Below are 14,038 nucleotides of genomic sequence, written 5' to 3'. Positions count from 1 at the left end.
CTTGCCGTCACCCCCCTCTGCTAGTGACACCTGGTGCGGTCCGCACCTACTGCACACCCCCTAGTGACGCTACTGTTTAATGGATCATCTCGACTTGTCTATGTACTGAAATTACAGAACTACAGAATATTTTATATATCAGATCTGCAGTTATATTTACCATGTACCGGCTGTGATTAACCTGGTGCTTTAAGTATTAGATGGTGTGCTAAACATTTTAGCATGCCAAAGTGTTTGATTTTATGTGTTTGTTTTTCATAATTTAACTGGAGTCTTGTTTTCTACTTATTTAGTGAAACTGAAGCAATACGATGTTGCTAATAAAAGTTGATGAAATTAAGGCTTTACTGAACACACGGGGCTGTTGTAGGTGCTGTAGACGTGAAATGTAAATCAACAAATCACTCCTAAATTATAAAGCAAATTGCTACACAGAATAAACTAAATGTTTGGTTTTCTGCAAGTTTACTTAGTGATCTTGGAAAGAACTCAAACAGATGAAGATAAACACTGTCACACAACTCGCACACAGAATGCAGTGCTGCTGTCCAATTCAGTTCATGGTCGAGTGGCCAGGTCACAATGTAAGAGCACAACATTCACACAAACCCAGGACAAGCCTTCACAACTATACCATTAAAGTGGACCTGAACTCAGAACTTCTTCTCTGCTCTAAAAGACAAGCAACAGCATAATAACCTTTAAAGAAAAACATATCTTTGTTACAGTTTACAGAACTTCTGCAATAAATCTGAAGTGTCTCTACTTCCTGCTTTAATGGAAGCAGACAAAAGGTTACCATCCCGTGTTTACATATTTGCTGTGTCTGCCAAGGACTGACAAATTTCTGTGTCGACAGCTGAAAGATCAAATTACACTTGTGATTACTTGAAGATGACGGGGAATTAGGCTCTTCTCTCTAAATGCACACAATGGGCTTGATTCACAAAAGCGCGCAAAATCAGCCGCTTCACGTGCTAAGTAGTGTGGTAAGCATACAATAGCACGCGAACAGTAACAGCTTTGTTGAGCAAACTACTTAGCACCCTAGTTTGGACGTGCAAAGCTTTTAGGTGTGCTAACTGGGTTAGCACCCTTTAGTGAATCAAGCCCTAAGTGTCCTAAGCAGAGTTCAGGTCCATTTTAAAGGCAGACTTAAAGGGAACCTAAACTGAGAAGGATATGGATCTTTCCTTTTAAAATAATACCAGTTGCCTGACTCTCCTGCTGATCCTGTGTCTCTAATACTTTTAGCCACAGCCCCTGAACAAGCATGCAGATCAGGTGCTCTGACTGAAGTCAGACTGGATTAGCTGCATGCTTGTTTCAGGGTGTGATTCAGCCACTATTGCAGCCACAGAGTTCAGCAGGACTGCCAGGCAACTGGTATTGTTTAACAGGAACCATCAATATCACTCTCACTTAAGGTTCCCTTTAAGTCTAAATAAAAAAAAAAAAATAGTTGCTCTTACCCTGCAAGCTTCTTGTAGCCTCCTGGAGTCCTCCCCTGCTCCAGCACCGGCGACCTCCACTGAGGGCTGGTTCACACTTGGTGATTCTTCAGCGCTTTGCTGATCACCGCCGATCAGAAAAGCGCTGCTGCTAATGTATCCCTATGGATACATTCACACTGCAGTCTTTGTGATTTCGATCAATCGCAAACGTGCTGCATGCAGCGTTTCAGGGGCGATTGCACTGTGAGTCTCATTCTATTGAACAGGAATCATAAGTGCAAATCATGGCAAATCGCAAGATTTTTGCCGCAAATCGTGAGCACAGAGCCGACCGCGATTGCGGGCTAGTGGCACTACAAGCGCCATGTGTGAACTAGCCCTAAGCTGGCCGATCGCTACCAGTTGGTGGCTACTGCACATGCGTGGCTCAGAGCCACGCACACTGAGATCACGCTCCATTGGAGTATGGATTTCTATGTACTGCGCATGTGCAAAACGCTCCCGGCCACAGGAGTGCAGTGAGGAGGCACGTGGCTGGCTAGCTTAGCAGGGGTCGCGGTTGCTGGCCGCAGGGACTTGCACCGGCGTCGCGTGCACTGGGGGACTCAAGGGGGCTGCAAGAAGCCCCAGGTAAGTTTTTTTAAAAAAGTACTATCGATTGAAATGACTTTTTTTTTTAATACTGTATATTAGTGTACACATTACCACTAGTGCTAGGGGCACTTTATTTATTCACCCAGGTCTCTCTCTTGCTATCCCCACTTAAAAATTCATTTCTCACACAGCTCATAGTAGTTTGGGTCACCCTGAGCTGCTTGGTTACTCTGTCACACAGCTCACAAATATATTTCACTGTGTCACTCACAGCATGCAGCAGACATGAGGAGAAATAGGCTGATCTGAGGTGGTAATAGGTAACTAAATGAGCTGTAATATTGCTGGAATATAACTAGCTATACCACGAGTCTGTGTTTACACTCAGACAGGCTGCCTGCTTGTGGTGATTCACTCCAGGCTGCATCCACTTTACAAGCTGCTGAGAGGGGCAGACCACTGTCTACAATTAGCATTATTAGTATCTTTATCAGTCAAGAGAAGCAAAGATAATAAACACACATTGCTAGAATCTTTAACCCCTTACCACCATATCAATAAGATTCTTTCAGCAAGGTGATAAACTATAAACTGAGGAGTTGATAGCAACTCCCCTGTGCAGACATGGGCTTAGCCCTCTGGGAGCCCTCAGCATATAGATACATTTGTATCAAACACTGACGGCCAAAACTGACGGAGGATTTTACAGCTGAGAGGAACAGCTGTGTGAGGAATCAAATTGCTCCTAGTACTTGCCCTAATGTGTGCTACAATATACAGCATTTAAAAATAAATGCATACATCGATAGTATTCCTTTAAGTAAACTTTAGATTTCCTATAAGACTGGCTACAGCACAACCATCCCAATACACTGGAAGTAACAGGAGTTTGTGTTCCTGGTGAGGTCTATACTCTGCTGTCACATTAATAGTCACTAATACCAATTGACAATAAAAGATGAGTAAATTAGGATGCAGCTTCAGAGTTAGGAGATCCAATTTTAAGTAAGGCACATCAGTGTCTGGAGTTGACATAAAATGCACTGCATTCAGCGCTAAGAGTTACCTCTTAATTTTTCCTTGTTAGAAACATGAAATAAATACAAATAAATACTTTGTGGAAGGCTGCGCCGCTTTTTCTTGGCAGTAAGGGCTGGGACCCACTGGAAATCGCAAATCACTCAATTGTGAACACAGCGATTTCTAAAGTGATTTCAGGAAATAGGATTTGGAGCCTGCATTCCCTGAATCTAATCCCTCAGGACATTCTACAGGCATCACGACTGATTTTGGCAAATTGCAAATGTGGTAGTAGAATTACGGCCATAAGCGTTCAGTAGCCTAGCGCTTTGGGAATAATCTGTGATTCCGCAAAAGCGCTAATCATGACCAAAAAACGCTCCTGGGGTCCCTAGGCCTTAGTGAATTTAACTTTACAAGAACATCTGCTAAACAAAACATTTTTTTAAAGCTCAGACCAGAAGGTATAGCTGTACAAAAACAATAAAAGCATTTTGTTAGTGAACAATGTAATTTAAATTTAGAGCAGTAAATTACCTTTTGGCTTAGCATCTACTTCATCCTTTAGCCCATTCACTTGTTTTGTCTCTTTAAACTAAATAAACAAAAGTGGTTTGCATATGTTAATTTTACAGTCATCAAACGCCATACAAATGCATACTGTGATAAACGACAAGTCTATGTTCAAAATGAGGCTGTGCGTTGTATTCCCTGTAAACACAACAAAAAAAAATAAAAAAAATAAATATGCACACAGTACACAGAAAGTATGTTCAAATCCCAACCAGGCCACTATCTGCACAAAGTTTGTACGTTCTCCACGTGTCTGTGTGGGTTTCCCCCGGGCACTCCAGTTTTCTCTCACATCTCAAAAACATACAGATAAGTTACTAGTCTTCCCCCTTAAATTGGCCCTATACTACAATGAACATTCTGTATGACTATGGTAGGGATTAAAATGATACAAATGAGTGGTGCGCTCCTTCAAACTATGCAGTCCTATGTTTAATATACATTCACTATCTGTGGGTCGCTATGACCATAACCAGGAGTGTGTCCCTTTAACAACAATATTCTTTTTACAAAGTCTAGTGCTCAACACAGTATTTTCCTATATGAGAACAGTCCCAAAGGAATGCTTCTCCAATACACATCCGATCAGTATTTGAAACAGTCCAAAGATTACACAACCAGGTTGCGCTCACCAGATATGTAGGCTAACCGTGTTACAGATTAGCATATACGTGTTTGGCCCAGTCAGTAATATTCCTTCTGTTCCACTCTTCTACACAATCTTCCCAGACTCCGATAGATAAAACACAAAAGCATATATGGTGTAGTACGTTCACATAGATTATAGTCACCACTGGTGCTCCCACACATTCCTCACCAACTCAGTGAACCTCCACCACGAGAAGATACAAGCCTCTCACCAGATTGCGCTGGCTGACCCAACATAGACCAGCAATAAGCATTTTTTCTTTCAATCCTAGTTCTGTATCCTCCAATCTTCCTCAGCATGAAATATGTCCCTTAAACTCAAGAGAGTACTCGCATAGGGTAATACGAAATCGCACAGCGCTCCGCCCAACAGCTTTCATAAACGTACTACACCATATATCTCTTTGTGTTTTATCTATCGGAGTCTGGGAAGCTTATGTAGAAGAGGGGAACAGAAGGAATATTACTGGCTGGGCCAAAGGCGTATATGCTAATCTGTAACACTGTTAGCCAACATATCTGGTGAGCGCAACCTGGTTGTGTAATCCTTGGACTGTTTCATATACTGATGTGGCAGTGCACTGACCACGTTAAATATTCTTGAAAATCATAATAAATGATAGACATTGTCCATCTACAATCACAAATCCCATCTACTGAAACATATATAAATAACTTTAATTTACAAAACATATGTTACATGATGAAGACGGATGAAAACAGCAGGCTAGAATCTATAGTCTTAAAGAGAAACTCCGACCAAGAATTGAACTTTATCCCAATCAGTAGCTGATACCCACTTTTACATGAAAAATATAATGATTTTCACAAACAGACCATCAGGGGGCGCTGTATGACTGATTTTGTGCTGAAACCCCTCCCACAAGAGGCTCTGGTACCTTACGGTACTCTGGGCAAACTGCCACAATGTAACAATGACACACACAGGAAATGGCTGTTTATAGCTGTCTGTTAAAGCCAGAACAGCTACATAATCTGCCCACAGTAACAATGTCACCATGTAATACATGTCAGAATGTGAATCTGGGAGAGGAAAGATTTTACAATGAGCAAACTCTGACTAAATCATGTATACATAATTATTGTAAAAATTAAGCACCTTTTTATATTAAATTATTTTCACTGGAGTTCCTCTTTAAGGGAATCTGTCACTTCCTAATCCTGTGAGGTCGCAGCAGTGCATTTGGCATACAGAAGGCTTTAAAACTTGTATTACTGTTCTGGTTAGCAATGCCAGCCATGACTTTCTGCTAAGTTATCAAGCTGCCCCAACTGTTACAGCATAGCCTTGTGTGGCATGTGGGGCTAGTCATTTACAGCCGCAAACCTTGCAGGACCACATTGCAAGAGAAAGGTGCAGTCATATCACTAGGGCAAATATCAGAAGTGAAAGGCTTGCGTCACTTTAAATTGTAACTCTACCTTTGTACCAAATTAAAGCTGGTCATGGGAAAAATACAGCTTTGTAATCAGCATTCCATAGTGAATTTGTTATCAGATCTAATACAAGGCTTAGAACTACAGCAAACAACCATTCTTATAAGAAATATTCAGAGTTGGCTTAACGCCATGGCTATAAATCTGTACCAGTCCATAGACTATTGAAAAGTTCCCACAGACATGGTGAGGGGTTTCTGCTATGGTTTTCACACTGTAACATGCAGTATTTGAACACTGTCACTTGGTACAATGGAAGCATTGATACTCTGTGCAATCATTATGAAATAGAACTAATAATGAGTACTATTTACAAAGTGAATTATTTAACTGCTCTGGTTAAAGCAAAGTCACAGGAGAAAGTTTACATTTCAAATGTCATATTTTTCAAATGTCATATCTTATTGCAAACATGACAAACATGCTCCAAGGATTCCTGTAAGTTTACCATCTGACGTCCTAGAACGATTGGCCCGTAGTACTTCTGGCAGTCTGTAGACTGCAAGTGATTGCACGGCTCTTCAATGCACTGAATCGGTCTACCACTCTTATGCATGTGAAGCTAAATGAAGTGTGATGTCACCAGTTCAGCCTTCACCTGGACCTGCTGGAAAACCATTCTTCTTGATAGGCGAGACTCATAATGCAGCATTTTGAAGATAGTGAGGTCAGTTTTTAAATATAAACTGGTAAAGTACTTATGGGACATGGGAGACCATGTTGAGATGCAAAGAATTTTGTGTGGCCCAACTCCTCCTGGGCACAGCAGTGAGTAAGTTTAGACACTGCATATTCTGGCAAGCTTATGCAATATGCATTTGTTGAGGCACTTGTATTAGTCAATAGACAATTAGCAGCCTGTATACAGGTCAGGTGATACTTGGTCTGAGAACACACAACATACAACTCTTTCTTTTGTATAAAGTATTGATGTATAATTTTTTTTCTTAACTTACAAAAAGACCCACTTTCCAAAATAGCTCAAAATTAAATGAAAACATCAGGAACTTTAATTTGATGTGGAATGGAATAAAAGTACCAATTGTAAAAATCTTTACTATTTGGATTGTTTACTCATGTTTCTCACCTCTCCCCCCCCCCCCCCCCCCCCCCCAATTCCAACTAGGGCGATGGGACATACACAGGGTCTTGTTAATACCCCTAATAACCATGGTGACACTAAACTACGACAACTGACATTACTTGAGAAGATCCATTTAATATGCCTCACGTAGTTCATACTTAATAGACATACAGCCTATAAAATTGAGCAATTTATGGATATAATAACAGGGTGCTGATGTAATTTATGAGACAGCTGTGCTGTAAAGTTACAAAAAATAAAAATAAAAGTTAGTTTCACTTTAGTAAGTAGTGGACTTTGTTATCCTCCATTGTGTACTATATGCTCTTGTTTGTGTGAAAAAGTAGCAGATTAAGCATTTCCTAATAATTATTAAAGAGAAAGAAAACCACTTACATTATCGGAGTCTGTGGTGGCGCTTTTCTGTGATGCGTTAGGGGATCGGTTCATGCTGCTCCCCCTAGAACTTGCATCAATCCATTTACTCTCAGGAGAACCTACAAGGTTGTTATCCATACTGGTCAGATTGAGCGTTTTATGGCTTTTGTACGGTAGGGAAGGTGGGTCTCTGCCCCAGTCTGATTGGCAAGTGATCAATGCAGCAACAGAGTAAGACACTTAATGAAACCACATATATAAGACATATACATAGGACAATACAAAGTGGTGAAGCAAGCAGATAAAGCGGTGTCACAGAGGGTTAGATTTCTGCATAAAGACCACCTTCCCACACATGCAGTTATACATGCAAATATTATGTTAAACGGTCTGCTATGGATCAAAGGTACTCTAACTCCAACTGGTTCTTTTACATAAAAATATTTAAAGGGCAGTATAGTCCTTTTTCTAGCTTTTTCTTTATTTGGTTAACAGTAAAAATGATTTTACATGTACTGTTTAATAGAAAATAACAAAAATCTCACAATTGAAAAAATACAATATTTGGAGCTCTGGCAGCTGGTTTGTGTAGTAAGTAGCAGAGACAGAATGCAAAGAATCCCACACAAAACAGCAGGGTCTACTTAGCATTTAATACGTCTGTAGACTTTGCTTCTTTGATGTTAGAAACTTTGTACTACAACAGTAAAACAAGACTTTACACAAGTTTTAGCAGTTAATCCAGCAGGTGGAGTTGAAAAATATGAAACCTTCATCTAGACAACAAATATGCTAAAGCACCAAGCATTCTCGCTAAGGGCTTCTCACTGCAAGAGCTTTTAAGCTGTAGTGATTTGAAAAGCTCTTGCTAATGCAATGCTATGGGGGATGTATACAAAATCACATCACTCCAGTAAGAACACACATATGGGATTACATTAGGAAGAGCTTTTCAAATCACAAGTGCTTAAAAAAGCGCTTGTAGTGTGAACCAGCCCTAAAGATGTAAATGCTGCTGTGTCTCTGCTCATCACCAGTGTCATTTACGATGTCCAAGTCTGTTCCAAACAAAGTAATGAGAACACAAATCTAGTGATCCTGCTCTTATACTATAATTGGTGAACACATCCATCACCTGTAAAGCCAAAGCCATGGTAGTTCCCTATGTTCAATATACATGCCATTTTCCTCAGTGTAATTAAATGTGCAAAAGACTAGTTATAAAGTTAGAATACCTTTGATACAAAATACACAAGTCGTTCAAACAGTTGTTGGCTAACCAGATTGTAATGCACTTTAATGAAGCCTGAAGTAGGGTTTTCAAGAGGTTTGCTGAGGCTTGGCTGGCACAGAAAGCTGTGAATTGCAGACGTACACAGCAGACATCATCAAGTTCCATCAGTCTGGTGGGACCCAAAGCGGCAAAACTTGATATTTGACCAACTGCTGTGAGGTTCTACTAGCTTACTGTGCACAGCTGTAAATAAGCCCAAATGGCTATAACAGGAACACACAGTAGTGCGGACAAAGAGCTTATTGTGAGTACCCTTTCTCAGATTTTCAAATACTGTAATATATGCAGCCAAAACATTGAAGTGTTACTTAAAGCAGGGGTCCACAACCTTTTCCGGCCCGGGGACCGCTTTCTGGGGTCAGGGGGAGGATGTGGGTGGTGTGCGGCCTAGAGGACAGTGTTTGTGCGCAGCGGGTTATTGGGGGGGGGGGGGGGGGGGGGTTGGGTGCGGCAGCATGACTAGTATAGTTGCCCCAGTATAGGGAGTTTAGTTGCCCTAGTATGGCTAGTATAGTAGTATAGTGCCCCAGCATGGCTAGTATAGTGCCCCAGCATGGCTAGTATAGTGCCCAGCATGGCTAGTAAAGTGCCCAAGTATAGGGAGAGTGGTGCCCCCGCGGCTGCCGCTCCTGTTGCCTTATGAGCGGGCGGCCGCTTACGGATTCCTTCAGGCGCCGCTCTCCTTCAGTATCTCAGATAACAGCAGCACGTCTTGTGGAGGCGGAAGGAGGCGGGCAGCGGCTTCCTGTAGCGGCGATAGCTACGCCGCTACCATGGCAACCGCTGCCCCCGCCTCCTTCCCTCCTCCGCAAGACGCGCTGCTGTTATCGGAGATACTGAAGGAGAGCGGCGCCTGAAGGAATCCGTAAGCGGCCGCCCGCTCATAAGGCAACAGGAGCGGCAGCCGCGGGGGAGATGACAGACCCGCCGCGGCCCAGCTGGAAACTGCCAACGGGACCGGCAGTGGGCCGCGGCCCGGTGGTTGGGGACCCCTGACTTAAAGACTCATGAGGCGAAATAGGGAAAAAAAAGTTAAATACCTGCATGACATTTGAATGCACGGAGGACGCCATCCACAGGGTCCCCGCTGCTGAATGTCCCCCTGGGCCGGCTCCCGACCCCACAGCCCAGGTCGGGCTCTCTGCCCTCCACTAAAATGGCTGCCAGAGCTGGCTGCGGGTGCGCAGTCTGCATAGACGCTGAGTGCGGCTGCGCAGCTCTAGGGCCTCCCCCCGATCCACGCGACAGGAGACAGCCTGTAGCGTGGATCGGGGGGGGGGGGGGGGGGGGGGAGCCCTAGAGCTGCGCAGCTGTACTCACGCGTTATGCAGATTGCGCAGCCGCGGCCAGCTCCAGCAGCCATTTTAGTGGGAGCCAGCCAGGGGGACATTCAGCAGCAGGGACCCTGTGGAACGGCATGGAGGGTGTGGATGGCGTCCTCCGTACACTCAAATGTCATGCAGGTATTTGACCTTTTTTCCCTATTTCGCCTCGTGAATCCTTTAAGGCAAACAAAAGTACAAAAGACGTTTAAAAACTTACCTGGGGCTTCTTGCAGCCCCCTGCACTGGTCATGTGCCCGACCCACCAGTCAGCAGCAGCGACCCCCCTTAAAAACTTGCTGTCAGGGCAGTCGCAGGCTACTGCACATGCGTGGCCCCAAGCTGTGTGCACCCTGCGCATGCACAATAGCGATTTTCCCATACTGTGCATGCACAGAACTCTGCTATGCATGGGGACGTGATGAGGAGACACTTGGCCGGCCAACTTTGGGGGGGTCGCCACTGTAGGCAGGAGGGTCGCAGAAGGACAGCCCGGGCACAGGACGGCTGCAGGGGGTTGCAAGAAGCCTCAGGTAAATTGAACTGCATTTTTTTCTCTCTCTTTTTAGATTTAAAGGAAAACTGCAGGGAAAAAAAATATGGAAGCTGCCATAATTATTTCCTTTTAAACAATACCAGTTACCCGTCATGCCTATTGATGTATTTGGCTGCAGTAATGTCTGAATAAAACCAGAAACGTGGCTAATCTTGACAGATGTGACAATGTCTGATCTGCTTGTTCTGCATGCTTGTTTAGGGTCTATGGATAAACCTATTAGAGGCAAAGGATCTCTAATAGGTTTATTGGTATGGCTTAAAATGAAATAAATATGGCAGACGCCATATTCCCCTTGATTCAGTTGTACTTTAGGATTTCCTTTAAATACAGTGGGTTAAAGGGAACCTAAACTGAGAAGGCTATGGATTTTTCCTTTTAAAATAATGCCAGTTGCCTGACTATCCTGCTGATCCTGTGCCTCTAATACTTTCAGCCACAGCCCCTGAACAAGCATGCAGATCAGGTGCTCTGACTGAAGTCAGAATGGATTAGCTGCATGCTTGTTTCAGGTGTGCTGCATGCTCTTTGTTTTAGCCAAAGAGATTAGCAGGACTGCCAGGGAACTGGTATAGTTTAAAAGGAAACAGCCATATCCCTCTCAGTTTAGGTTCCCTTTAAGCAATGCGAGCAAGTCATTAAAGACTTGGGGGGTGGGGGACAGCCATCACTGTTAAGCTCCTTCCTGTGCTGCTGACAGTTTAACTCTTTGCCGCCAAGACTGCAGTTAAACAAATTCTTATTATGAGAGTTTGCTGAGCTGCAGTGCTGGCAACAAAGCATTCATTTTTTTTTTTACCAGTGAAGGAATGTGGTAGGCTGGGTCAGGTGAAACATTGGCTATGGTCCCCTCCCAGCTCCTCCCTGACTATCTCTACTAAGAATATAGCATGTGTACCACAACTCCAATGCCTTAGCCAGAGATCCTGACTGTCGGACCATCTCGTCTGAGTGCCAACTTCAGCCCACTAACCCCTTCATTACCCTAACCCTTCTGCTTCATCATGCACTGCACTGTTGTCCCTCAGCACACCTTCCATAGCAAGAGAACTCATCACTAGCCTGGAGGCTAGCAACACTTCTGTTCAGCACTTGGCCCAAAATTGTCACCCAAAGGATAGAGTCCTTATCCCAGATAGGTGATAGCCCTTCTGTTCTATTTGGCTGCAAAAGTGTCGGGATCACACCAGAAACAAGCATGCAGCTAATCCGGTCCTTATCTGCTGCGTGTCCATTCAGGGTCTATGGCTAAACATATTAGAGGCAGATGATCAGTGGGGCTGATAGACAAATGGTATTGCTTAAAAGGAAATAAATATGGCAGCGGATGCACCAAAATGAACTGCTGATTGATAGCACCTTTCTTTATTATATCACAGAATTTTCCTCCGAGAAGGCTTACAATTTCAAGCCATAAGTGAAAATAAAGTAGTGCATTAATAAAAGAAAGAACCATGGTGACACTTGCCACAGCCAAGCTAACATTGAACATACTGGGAAAGCAGATAACACACAAAGAGCTTGCAGAACTGAACATGTTGCATCGGGCAATGCTTAGAAAGTTCTAGGGGCATCATTGGGAAAGCAATCTTCACGCTGATCCAAACCTGCTCTACCATCACTAGCTTAAAAGGCTGTTATACTCCCAAAACTAACATTTCAGTAACAATTATTAGTTCCATAAAATAATACTTGAAAGCATTCTCCCTTATTCCGTGTGTGTAAACTTATGTATTTTTACTGCAGAGCAGTAGAAACGTGCTTATCTCTTGACATTAGCAAAAGGCAAGAATATCCTCGTCCCTGTTTCTTCACTCTGCCTCTCTTGTTTTTTGCTAAATTGGCTCACCTGTTGCCAGGGTAATGTGTCTATTCCGCAGGGAGGACAGAGTGAAGAAACATGCAGAGAGCTTTGGCTGGCAATTATTACATAAGCAAGCTTTTCCTGCTCTCTGTAGTGAAAATGAATAATTTTTACACACGGAATACTTAGGAAAACTTTCAAATGTTCTTTTATGAAACAGAGTAGTTAGTGAAATTTTAATTTTTAGAGTATAATGCCACTTTAAGCAGCCACATAAAGAAACTAGTGTAAGCTTTAAGTAATTCATTTACCTGGCATTTTAATGCAAAAGAAAAACAAATCTCTTACAATATAGTTATACCGTAACTGAAACAGCAAATCACTAATGTGCATGGCCATTTTAGGCAACAACAGACCTAAGCCAAGATATACGTCCTAGTATTATTCTGGAATGCAGATATTAAATAAGTATTGCTAAAGCTAAGCAACAAAGCACCAAAAATAACCCCACAATGCCATCACCACAACTAAGTAAGACGTTTTGAATCAGGATCATACCATTTATTGGCCAACTTAAAAGAATAGGAGTAAGTTTTCTGCTATACAGCCTTCATCAGACTGGAATCCTATATGCTGACAAGAGGTTAGAGCACACCGCTATATACATGCAACATCGAATGGGGATACATACACCACAACTAAGTAAACACCCAGAAAGCATGTTACACCCATTAAAATGTTAATATGAGCCATATCCTGCCAGTTATCCATTTTTTTATTGTGAAATGTATATAATAGGAATAGGAGTCTATAAATTCAGAAAAAGTACTGTACTTTTATATAAATCTAAGAGCGACATGGAAACTGGCAAAACAGAATGGTTAGTCTGGCAATAAACACACTTGCAAAAGCAAACCGTAATACTGGCAGCTCTAGTGAAACTCACCATTCTTGCCGTATCGTCTGACATCTATTGCAAGGTTTCCAGTTTCCAGAGCGCTGTCCATGGCTCCCATCCACTGATTATAGTCCATTGAAGAAACCTTCATGCCGTTGACAGATAGAATTTCATCGTCTACTTGCAGCTGAGAATAATCCGCTGGGCTGCCTAAACATACAACAAATATATGTTCACTTGACTATAGTTTGTACAGAACATAAAATGTGATATTTAAACCAAGAACATTGTTTTCCTGGCTGTATTAGAGCACATTGTAGCAGACTTCTACATACAGAGGGGCGTTTATGGTGCAGTTACTCAAAGCAACCAGTTAGCAATAATCAAATGTTCCTGCTCTTTGCACATTCTCCAAATTCTGTATAATACATAACTAACACCAACACAGTCACGAGAGCACCCTCAGGTTATGCTTGCCCCAAAGGAGGCATTCTTCAGACGAATATCAGAATGTTTAGTATTGCTTTTCAGCTGTAAATTAATCCATTAACTATTGCTGTACCTGCATCAACAGACGTAACGAACACTCCTGTATCCTTCCAAGCAGTTTTAAACCCAAAGTCTTGGCTGCTTCCCGGTTTCTGGTGCATGCTGATTCTCATGTCGCTGTACTCGCCCTGGAAAACAAACACACACACATGCAACGCTTGGGTATCTTGTATCCGTGACCTCGGCAGAGAGGAAAGTCTATCCAGATGAGAAGTCTGGCTGTACAATATACTCTGTAATTATCCCCGTCATGCTGAATGCATGAGAGACAATAAGAATATGCTCTGCTCACTTTGTCACAGAACTCTTCTGCTTATCTTCTCTTTGATTACATATATATTTTTATTAAATATGACCACAATTCTACATTAGTTCATGCCAGAATGCCTTTTGGGGGGTTAAATAA

The 14,038-nt window shown here is 42.6% G+C and overlaps 1 protein-coding gene across 1 annotated transcript in view; it reads right to left on the bottom strand.

Moving 5' to 3' along the window:
- LMO7 (LIM domain 7) overlaps positions 1-14,038 on the bottom strand; it is a 234,079-nt gene that overhangs the window by 33,777 nt on the left and 186,264 nt on the right. Inside the window, exons 19-22 of the mRNA XM_068267863.1 lie at positions 13,646-13,760; positions 13,132-13,293; positions 7,228-7,409; positions 3,606-3,663 (exon numbers count right to left, since the gene is read on the bottom strand). Of these exons, the coding sequence (XP_068123964.1) occupies positions 3,606-3,663; positions 7,228-7,409; positions 13,132-13,293; positions 13,646-13,760 (517 nt within the window). The remainder of the gene's footprint in view (positions 1-3,605; positions 3,664-7,227; positions 7,410-13,131; positions 13,294-13,645; positions 13,761-14,038) is intronic.

Source organism: Hyperolius riggenbachi, chromosome 2 (assembly GCF_040937935.1).
Source record: "Hyperolius riggenbachi isolate aHypRig1 chromosome 2, aHypRig1.pri, whole genome shotgun sequence".
NCBI lineage: Eukaryota > Metazoa > Chordata > Amphibia > Anura > Hyperoliidae > Hyperolius > Hyperolius riggenbachi.
The sequence above is the reverse complement of the archived record's forward strand: the minus strand, read 5'-3'. Positions and strand labels throughout refer to the sequence as shown.